Source organism: Epinephelus moara, chromosome 8 (assembly GCF_006386435.1).
Source record: "Epinephelus moara isolate mb chromosome 8, YSFRI_EMoa_1.0, whole genome shotgun sequence".
Lineage (NCBI taxonomy): Eukaryota > Metazoa > Chordata > Actinopteri > Perciformes > Serranidae > Epinephelus > Epinephelus moara.
In genome coordinates this window covers 43,442,102-43,453,193 of record NC_065513.1, presented here as the reverse complement: position 1 = coordinate 43,453,193, position 11,092 = coordinate 43,442,102, and the positions used below count along the sequence as shown (strand labels likewise).

The window sequence follows — 11,092 nt, the reverse complement described above, 5'->3', positions numbered from 1 at the left end:
GGGGGCAAACACTTTTTCACACAGGGCCATGTAGCTTTGGATTTTTTTCTTCCTCATTAATAAAACCCTTCATTTAAAAACTGCATTTTGTGTTTACTTGTGTTATCTTTGACTAATGTTTAAATTTGTTTGATGATCTGAAACATTTAAGTGTGGAAAACATGCAAAAAAGTAAGAAATCAGGAAGGGGGCAAACACTTTTTCACACCACTGTAAATATTCCAGGGAAAATGACACCACTCATACATCATGTTCAGGTTGATTGATTTACCTTCAAAATTTATTTTCAGACAGTTTTCCTTGGAAGGTTCTCCAGAGCACCAGTTGGGAAATATGTTGGGAGACATATGATCACTCCAGGACCAAGAAGAATCCTGTGAGGCAAAATAGAGCAGAACATTTGTTGGAATTAATATTATTAATAAAAATACTGTTAAAATGTACTGTCAGAACTGGTGTAATGGTAAGTGATATACCCCTGGTGCTTTGGAGCCTCCAACCCAGACTTGTCCAGACTTGTGACCAGCCTTCTGCATCACCTCTTGAATGTCATCAAAGTAATACTCTTGAAATACAGATACGAGGCTTCCAAATGCATTGAAGTTTCCATTGCCTGACTGGCAGTTTTGCTACAGTGGAGAAAAACAACCTTAGTAAGAGGGCGCTGAAAGAAGACCAGATTAGATTTTAGATTAGATGTCCTTTACTGTCCTCAACATTATTCTGCTCTGGTCAGTACAGCACAAAAGACACCACAATAAATAACACAACATAAATATGGCTATATAAAACATGATTCTAGAGGTTAAATAATTCACAAGAACAAATAGCAACTCCATCTGCAAGATGCCAGTTAACTAATTGTGCAAGTAGATACAGATTTTACGAAGTGCAGATACTTTGTACTCTGAGTAACAGCAGTGGTGTAATGTTACTAAATACATTTACTATACATAAGTACAAATCCCAGATACGTATACTTTACGACAGTAGTCTATTTCTATTTATATTGTGCACATTTCTGATTATTCTACTTTACTATCTGTTGACTGACAGTGATGAACCCAGATTGTACCAGTGAGGTGTTGACTGGCTGAGTCCACTAAAAATTCACTATGTCGTAGCCTGTGATTCAGTAGGCGCTGTCATTGTACAGTCTGCAGACATCAAACTTGATGTTGTACCCAAGTTCATTAGATCCATGTCGCACGGTGTAGTTGCACTAAACTTATAAGATTGCTAAAATCTCACCATCTGTAGGAGGCTTAAGACAGTCCAAAAATATCAGTAAATATGAGTCCCTTTCTCCTAAATCCAAAAGCTGGAGTGCTTTAACTCAAACGTGTGATGTCATCACGTATGAAGTCTGGAACTGCTCTGCAGACAATGAATGGTGATCTTGTAAATGATGTTGAGGGCAGCCAGGGGAAAGCTCTGAGTTTATGGGGACATTTTCTGTTTCGGAACTGAGAACACTGCAACAGAATAAAGCTCATTTGGGTGTAAAAAGAAAAACAAACATGTTGTGGGCCTAAAAAATCAGCAGCTCCAGACTTTATACTTACTGATGAGTTAAATGGTACTTACTTCTGGTTTCTGGCTTTGAAAGAGAGTAGCTCATGTTCACTAACACTGAGTGAACTCTCTCAGGCCATGGGAATAACATATCAGAATTCTAAATTTGGGTGGTGTTCCCCTTTAAAACTAAAACTATAAACTTTTACTTTAGTAAGGTTTTGAACTCAGGACTTTTACTCGTAGTGGAGCATTATCACAGTATGATATTAATACTTTTACTTCAGTAATAGACGTGAATACTTCTTCTGACACTAAATAAGAAATCATCCTATTACCTCAGCATCAGCCCAAGTCATGTTTTCTGGAACGTAGAGGAGACAATGAGCATCGAACATTGTCCAACCACCAGGACAGCTGAAGCCAAAGTGATGAAAGCCAAAGTCATCTAAAGACAAACAGAAGAGAAGGTAGTAATCAGCTGTGTCAGAGTGTGTGTTAATGTCATACGTGTGTGTATAGATATATATATATATATATATATATATATATATATATATATATGTATATTGTAGCTTCATACAAATATGAGACTGATTTAAACTGAAGGAAGCAAATACAAGCTGGGTCAAACAAAGAGTGGAATGTTTCCTGTGTGAAACCAAAAGTCAATGAAGTTATCTTTATACTAACGTAGTGTACTCAGATGTGTCTCATGCTACAGTGGTGATGTGCTATTATATTATTAGAATATTGAAAAATTATTTTGAAAAGTTATAATGCTTGTGACCATTGTAAATTAACAATCTGTCCCACAACGTAAAAAAACAGAAGCAGAAGGGGAACCTAGTGAATGATACTTTGCTTTTGAGGTTCACTGACAAAGCAGTGCTATTTGACAAGTTGGGATGAGAACGCATGGAATCTTCCCAACACTGTAATGTGTGTGTGTGTGTGTGTGTGTGTGTGTGTGTGTGTGTGTACTTCTACCAACCGTATATTGCTGTTGGAACAGCAGTTGGAGGTACCGTACTTACATGCAGGTCCTCTGCCCCAGGTCCCTCCTCTGCTTTTGAAAGAGCAAGACAGACAGTTTAACTCATCAGTAAGCAGTTGTGGAAGATGTACTGTGATCTTTTACTGACACATATCAATCTTCTCATCAATCTCAGCAAGGGAGCAAATATGAGCTTATTCATGAAAATGTTGAACCATTCCTTTTAGTAAAAGTAACGATCAATAAATACTCAGTTTCAAATTAAAGTACTACATCAAGTTTGTCTTCAAGTAAAATACAGTTAAGTAGTTTTATCAGCAAAATGTACATGAAGTATTAAATGTGGTACTGAAGTATTCCAAAAGTAACCCAAACACATGCAAAGGCACCATTAGTGGCCTTCAGAAACAAACCGGCAGGCGGCAGATTGTAACGATGCTAACAACTTTTGATGAGCTGCAATGACAACGTATTGAGCCTTACCAACACTGTGTAGTGTGTGTGTGTGTGTGTGTGTGTGTGTGTGTGTGTGTGTACACGTCTACCAACCTGATGGTGCTGGAGCTGATTCAGTAGGCTTCTCTGTCTCAGTGTCATTCTCTCCTTCTGCAGGAGCTGGATGGACAGTTTGACACATCAGTGAGCAGTGATAGAAGAAGTACTCTTGATTCTTTACTAAAACAATTTTTGTTAACTATGAAGCTGTTAGTGTCTGGCTGTAGCTTCTCATTTAGCATACAGTCATGGAATGAATGAATTCAGTCTTCTCATGTGTTTCTCAACAAGGAAACAAATATAAGCACATTTGTGAAAATGGCAAAATTTTCCATTAAGTAAAAGTCACAAAATCTAGACTTTGTGACAAGTAAAAATCATGCATTTGAATTTTTATTTAAGTAGAGAAGTATTATTGGCAAAATAAACATAAAGTATCAAAGGTAGTGTTAAAATCCAGAATTGTCCTCTATACAGCATTTTTATGAATAGATGAATAATTATTGATGCATTCATGTTTAAGCAATAGTTTAATCTTGTAGCTGGGTGTCTATCAGATAAGTGCAGTCAAAAGTACAGTATTCCACTCTGAAATGTAGTCAAGTACAAAGTAGCAGAAAATGGAAATACTCCAGTAAAATACATTTACTTCAAGAACTGTTCTCATGTACAGGACTAAATTACGCTCCACCACTGCCAGGAAATACTCACAAGTAGCTCTGGTCAGAACCAGCAATGCACAAAGAAGTGCAGACACAGTCAGCATCTTCATGGTGGTGATGATGTTAAAGGTGATAATCTTTCATAAAGAGAGACAGGCTTGTTAATAAGTAATAATACTTCAGCAGGGAAAAGACGACTTAGACTGGTTCTTAAAAAAAAAGGATGATCATAGAGTTTGTAGCAAACCTGCTGCAGAATTAATTTCCCTCTGACCCTCTGAATGGCGGCAGCTTCAGCCTTCCTGTGAACTGAACAAGAGAAGAACCAGCTGTTTTATACACTTGCATTTACAAAGCCAGGACCTGAGGCCATGCACGCTGATGGAAACGCAAATAAAAATTTGATCTGCATTACAAATGTAGAACGGACAGTTCCATGGAGGCTTTAACTTTCATATGTCAACATTTTAATCGAATAAAAAACACACAGGATGAAAGATGTGTGATGGAAGCCCAAAAATACAATTTATTACTAATTACTTTCACGCTTTTAAAAAGTTATACCTCTGTCAACAGTAATTCATCACACTAGTTGTTGTATCACTTTTGTAGCACACAAAATTGGTTATTGAATCCTTTCTCCTCAAAATTCAGACTTTGCATGTGTGCCTCCTACCTGAGGCTCTTCTGTTGCCTGCCTGGTATTTTTCGAAGGATGTGTCTGAAAAACTAAGCACAAGTGCAACAGTTCATCCATCACATATCCAGCCTCAAACCTCCTGGTTGCTTGTAGCCTGCAGCTGTCCAAAAGTCAAATCTAGTTTTGGTTTAGCCAGTGTAGTGCTACAGCCGTCCTCCACAGCTGAGGAGGGCTCAGATCTGGTGGGGTATATTTCCACGAGCTTCACATCATTGTGCTGTAGGTCATGGTTAGTGCTTCAGGAGGTCTGAGGTTGTGTTTTCCACAGTAGAAAGAGTCTTAGTGTAACTTTGTGGAACAATGATGTTCTTTTTCATCTTTTCTCTCAATGAAATCAAAGTAATGGGAATATTTCCAGCTGGCGAATGGAAGTGTTTCCATTTTCCAAACTAGCTTCCTGCTTTGTTTTGTGCATGCTCACTGATTCATCCGGATATTGTTGGATTCCAAATCCGAATGGGGAGCTGACAACAAAAGTAAGGCTGCAACAAGTTATTTGTTTTTGGGGTGACTATGATATTATTACTTGAACTTTAATAGTGATTTGTTATGCCGCTCATTACTGGGGAAAGTAATATTATTACTGCCTTATATGTTAATCAGTCAGCCTATCCAGTCCTGTCTTTGATATGCCTTGTTTAAGGTCAGGAAAAATTACATATTTATTAAGTGCTTATCTTTGATGTTGTTGGGCCAACTACGTTCAAAGTCAATGCCAACTGATGCCCAAAGGCTCATCTGACAGTTGCTTTGTACAAACACAGTCAAATCAAGCTTGAATGCCTCAAAATTATTTGCTCAGTGCTGTACAAATATAAGATCATTAATCGTTTCAGTAGAAGTGTGAGGCATTTTCTTTGTGTGAAATACTACGAACAGGCGTACTGTTTTCACTGTTTTTGTTTTTCAGCAGGTAAGGTCAGTTGGTGAGGTTTTAGCTCCATTTTGGTTTTATTTAGATAAGATTACTTGTTACTCGTATTTTTAAGAGTCCTCTTTTGATTATACCCACAGGCAGTTGTTTTCCTTGGAAGTTCACTTTGTCTTTGTGTTTGTCAATATCTAAGTTCCTGATCAATGAATAACTGGATTTTACCATTTCCACCTTATGTTTTATGACCGCCTTTAGCAGTTGATTGTTGAATGATCGTATGGATTATTAGAATACCATCCCCCGTTATATACGTCAATCCTACAGCAATCCTCAGAACTGAAAAATGCATTACTGAAGCAGCTCATCAATAGTCCAGTGTTGGTCATGTACTGTCTTGTTTTTGTTTCCTGAGGCTAATTTATAGACTAATTCTGAGGCAAATGAATTCAAGACATTGTAATTAAAAGTACATCGGAATCGATTCTTGAACAAATCTGAACAACCGCTTTTTTAAATAACACAATTAGAGGTGCACATGTGATAACACAGAGCAACACAAATGCAAGGTTGTATACAGTATGATACTAAATTTTGGATGCCAGCAAGACTGTTTGGTGACACTGGCATCAGCTATCTGGCATCCTTTCAACTAAATAAATAAATAAATATTTAATGAATTAAATAAAGGACAGCAAATGATAATATAGTTTATAGCAAACCTGCTGCAGGATGATCTTATCTTCGTCCTTCCCAGTGTTGGTGTGTACCTTCAGTCTTCCTGTGTGGAAGTGTTAAAGACCTCTTAAACACACTCTTATAAAACCAGGAACTGATGCCATGCCCAATGACAACAATTTACTTAGCTCAGGAAGAACTGACTCACTGTAATTTATCTAGCGATGATGTTGGGCCAAGAACGCCCTGGCTCACCAGTTTAGACAGTGGCCTAATACAAAAAATAGGTGAGCCATAACGTCTAGCAACACAGAGCAGCTGCTCAGTGTTATAAAAACAAAACGTTATCCACACATTTCTGTGGAAGTGTTGACACAGAACACCAAACCAGCCATGACATCCATGATGGCTTCATATATGTAGTTAAAAGAGAAACTAAGTAGAACTATCGCCTCATGGTTGTATACCTCCGTTAACCTGTTAAGTTTGTCCGTCAATTTCCATCCATGTCAGTGAAAACATGGATGCTTCTGTAACCCAGGCTACAAGATGACACCCCTCTAATATCACAATTATCCTTTTAAAATAATTCAACTTAATTGGGAAATAAACAATTCATTGAAAAGTCATTAAAATCCTTGAAACAATTAATTTTATTTTGAAACGAATAAATAATTCATTTCATGTTGATTATATGCATTTAAAAATGTTAAAACTGTTGATCTAAAAATAACATTTGGAGTAACGACATTCAATTGAGTCATATAAATATATACATCTGTCAAAAGTTATTTCTAAAAGTCTGTTTAAACTGAAGAAGTATGTGCATAAAGGAAGAAAAAAAACTGTTGCACATAAACCAGCGTTATGTGCCTTTCAAGTTGCTGCAGAGGGTTAATTCCTCTAAGTGTACCTGGCTCCGTTTCACCGACTCCCCAATTAGCCAATCAGTGAGCCCCGTGAGCCTTAGTTGACCAGCTCCTTAGTGCAGGTTCCTGTCACGTTAGTATGACAACTTCCTGTTATACGGAAATGAATCCCGCGCTGGCGAGTGTGCCGTTTTTCCGATACACAGAGACTTCATCTATTATCATCTGGCGGACCCTGTAGAATGCAGTGTGAGAGACCAGGTGATTTTCGCCGATCTGCCGACGTGAAATGCTGTAAACCTCATTCATACATTGACTCAGCGGTCAGGTTTTTTGGTGACACCATTAAAAGGGGGTCGCTTCCACATCGCACCGTCCATTGGAGCACGTCCTGCCGGGCTTGTGTGAGGTTTCAGGTCCCCAGATCCAGAGACAATTCTCAGATTCCAGGAATCCGAACCGAACCACTGGTACTGAACCAAGAGGCGTGTGAAGGACTTCCTGATCCCCCCCCCCCCCCCCTCACGGATCGTGTGGTAGGACAAAAAATAAACACAGACATACTGACACTGATTGAAAAAAAGGGCCCCAACGCAAGAAAGACCAACTTTGGAAACAGTGGGTTTTATTTTGCCGGCTTTATTATTTTAGTTTGTTGTTTTTCATTCATTGTTTTTTTCTCAACACGTGTTGTATCTTCATGTGTCCCAACCTGTAATAACATGTGGCCACAAAACTCACACCATTTGTTGCCTGTGTCATTATTGATGTTCAAACTACTGGCTCTTAAAAGCTTAGTGTCTTCTGATTCTGGTCCGGCTATTACTATAGACTATTACCTACCTGTGCTCTATTACTACATCGTAAGAAAGGGTTACACTTCACACACAGAAGATCTTTACATTCAGCAGTTTCAAGATTAGAGTCACCAATTCAGTATCTGACCAATGTCTCCCCTCCTGTTCCTGAGATATGACGTGACATTATGAAGGCAAACTTAATTAGTAATCTGTTATAGATCTCGTTGCTGGGAATCGTGATTTTTATTACTACTCATACTGTAATAACTCAACCTTTCTGGATCTGTCTTTGATATACTCTTTTTTTAAGGTCAGAAAAAATTACACATTTATTATGTTTGTCAGTACTTATCTTTGATGGTGTTGGGCTAACAACTTTTCAAAGTTAATGCCACCTGATGCCCAAAGGCTCATCTGACAGTCAAGACACATCAGTATTTGGTGTGACGACCCTTTGCCTTCAAAACGGCATCAGTTCTCCTAGGAACACTTACACACAGTTTTTTGAAGGAACTTGGCAGGTAGGCTGTTCCAAACATCTTGGAGAACTAACCACAGATCTTCTGTGGATGTAGGCTGCCTCAAATAATTCTGTCCCCTCATGTTATCCCAGGCAGACTTCATGATGTTGAGATCAGGGCTCTCTGGGGGCCATACTATCACTTCCAGGACTTCTTGTTTCTCTTTACGCTGAGGATAGTTCCTAAAGACATTGACTGTATGTTTGGGGTCATTGTCCTCTTACAGAATAAATTTGGGGCCAATCAGACGCCTCCCTGATGGTACTGCATGATGGATAAATATGTGCCTGTATTTCTCAGCCCTGAGGACACCATTAATCCTGACCAAACCCCCAACACCATTTGCAGTAATGCAGCCCCAGACTTGCATGGAACCTCCAGCATGCTTCACTGTTGCCTCCAGACATTATTATGACGCTCTCCAGCCTTTCGGTGCACAAACTGCCTTCTGCTACAGCCAAATGTTTCACTGCACCTCTGCTCCTGGGTGTTCGTGCATAGTTGAATCACTTGGCATTGTATCCACATCGGAGGTTTTGCTTTTTGGCCACAATTCTTCCATGAAGACCACTGGCACTGCTGGACATCCTCCAACTTCGAAGTAGTTGGAGGATGCATAGTGTGTCTTTCATCTACTGCACAAAGTTTCCTCGGCTGACCGCTGCGTCAGTGCTCCTCAACATTGTCTGTTTCTTTGTGCTTTTTCAAAAGAGCTTGAACAGCACATGTTGAAACCCCAGTCTGCTTTGAAATCTTTGCCTGGGAGAGACCTTCCTGATGCAGTATAACTACGTTGTGTCTTGTTACTGTGCTCAGTTTTGTCATGGTGTATGACCTGTGACATGAAACTGTCATCCACAACCTCACCTTGGTAGCAGACCTTGGTTGTTCCTCACCAAGTTTTAAGCCTCTGACACAGCTGTTTCTGTTTCAATTAATGACTGCGTTTCAGCCTACACATGAAAATGATGATCATTAGCACCTCTTTGGTATAATTGGTTAATCATACACCAGACTATGATCCTACAAAATCTCTGACTGTGTGCAAGTGTACCTAGAAGAATTGATGCTGTTTTGAGGGCAAAAGGTGGTCACATCAAATATTGATTTCATTTAGATTTTCCTACTGTTGGTTCACTTTGCATCTTGTAAATTGATTAAAAAATAAACAATTTAACGTTATATTTTTGAAAGCATTCTTACTTTAGGGCATTTCTTCACGCCTGCCTTAAACTTTTACACAGTACTGTGTGTATATGTGTGTGTGTGTGTGTGTATATATATATATATATATGTATGTATGTATGCATCAAGAAATGTTTTTCTTAATGGCCTATTTGCCCATGCAGATTTAACCAAGTGACCATTCTTGCTTGTGAACGACTGGGCCTTTTGAGGATGCTCCTTTCATACCCAGTAATGACACTAATCTGCTAATTCACCAGTTCACCTGTGGAATGTTTCGAACAGGTGTTTTTTTTTTGAGCATTTAACAACTTTCCCAGTCTTTTGTTGCTCCTGTCCCAAGGTTTTTGAAATATGTTACAGGCATCAAATTCAAAATTAGTGTATATTTACAAAAATCAATAAAGTTTACCAGTTTAAACATCAAGTATCATTATCACATTAAGTATCAAATTAAGGCTCACAGACCATCAGAGATTTTCACAGCTTACGCTTTTTAATTTGCCAGGAAAGAACAGTTCACTCTGCAGAATAGATGTGCTAAAAGCATTTAGACCTAAGAGACAATCCAGCTCTTGTTTATGTCACTCGTCATTTCATTTAAGAAACGTTACAGCGATAGAGAAGAAATAAACATGACATAACATGAGACACAGATCCTATGGGTTATATATGAGACTGTTTGTACTTTTTACAGATGGATTGTGGCTCTGTCAGCTCAGGAATCACATGATCATGCTGCAGACAGATGGAAGCTCAGCATCACACACCGAGCCTTCCAAGCATCCTGACGCATCCTCTGTAAGTACCAAACACACAGGAGTCAGAGCATGTCACCTGTCTAATGATGCATCACAATGTAAACAGTGGTTCTCAACCTTTTTTGGGCCAGTGCCCCCCTGTCTATTATACAGGTCCCATACTATCCCCAATCAGTTAAAAGGTTGGCAGCTTGTCTTCCCTGAGTATTGTTTTGTGTGCTATATAATTTCGTCACTGAATGGTAAATAACAGATTAAATTAAACTGGCTGATGTCAACATTATTATCATTACTTCTCAACAAGAAAAAAATATGATCAGAAATAATAGTTATGAGTGTTCAACAGTTGCAACAGTTAGAAATTTGACATCCAAACTTAAATTAGGTTTCATTATCAATGACACATAGCAGACAATCACTAAGCAGTTATTTTGTGTTGATGCCAAATATGAAACCTTCTTGTGAATTATTCCAATGAAAAACAAGAGCAGCCTACCAAGGTAAAGGTCTGAGACTACTGGAAGAAAACCAGAAGGATATGCAGGCCATTCTATACACATATGAAGTGGGCGTTGAGTGTCAAACACTTCACTTCCTGAATTCTGATGAATTTAATGCACATGTTTGTGGCAGGAATGTCTTTTTCAGGCACCAAGTAACAATTCAAAATAAAAACATACAATGGAATATAATTTTTCTTTAAAATATTTATTCTGAGGTATCCATTAGCTTAGCAGATAAAGAGGGCATCCTATATACGAAGGCAATAACTGGGTCCATCCAAATGTATCGCAAATTTTAAGCGAATTTTGTGAAAATGCGCAAAAGAAAAGTTTCCATTCATTATTGTTTTGCAAGTATTGGGAGTCAGCAGGTCGAGCAGAAGGTGGCGCTTCTCATGAAAAATAAAAATGCAAAAGAACACCCGTAGAAGAAGAGGGCGCCGTGAGATGACGTCATTGAGAGCGTCTCATGTCCACAACTGATGTAAACAATTACCGGCACATCAATGACTACGACGAGATGGAGAGATTCCTT

General features: G+C 38.6%; 1 protein-coding gene across 1 annotated transcript in view; it reads right to left on the bottom strand.

The window, feature by feature from the left end:
- LOC126394978 (type-2 ice-structuring protein-like) overlaps positions 1–6,004 on the bottom strand; it is an 8,139-nt gene extending 2,135 nt beyond the window's left edge. Inside the window, exons 1-9 of the mRNA XM_050052145.1 lie at positions 5,963–6,004; positions 4,346–4,398; positions 3,917–3,978; positions 3,719–3,806; positions 3,062–3,127; positions 2,510–2,581; positions 1,854–1,963; positions 477–629; positions 272–374 (exon numbers count right to left, since the gene is read on the bottom strand). Coding sequence (XP_049908102.1) covers positions 272–374; positions 477–629; positions 1,854–1,963; positions 2,510–2,581; positions 3,062–3,127; positions 3,719–3,779 — 565 coding nt within the window. The 5' untranslated portion in view covers positions 3,780–3,806; positions 3,917–3,978; positions 4,346–4,398; positions 5,963–6,004. The remainder of the gene's footprint in view (positions 1–271; positions 375–476; positions 630–1,853; positions 1,964–2,509; positions 2,582–3,061; positions 3,128–3,718; positions 3,807–3,916; positions 3,979–4,345; positions 4,399–5,962) is intronic.
- Between the last annotated feature and the right edge of the window lie 5,088 nt (positions 6,005–11,092).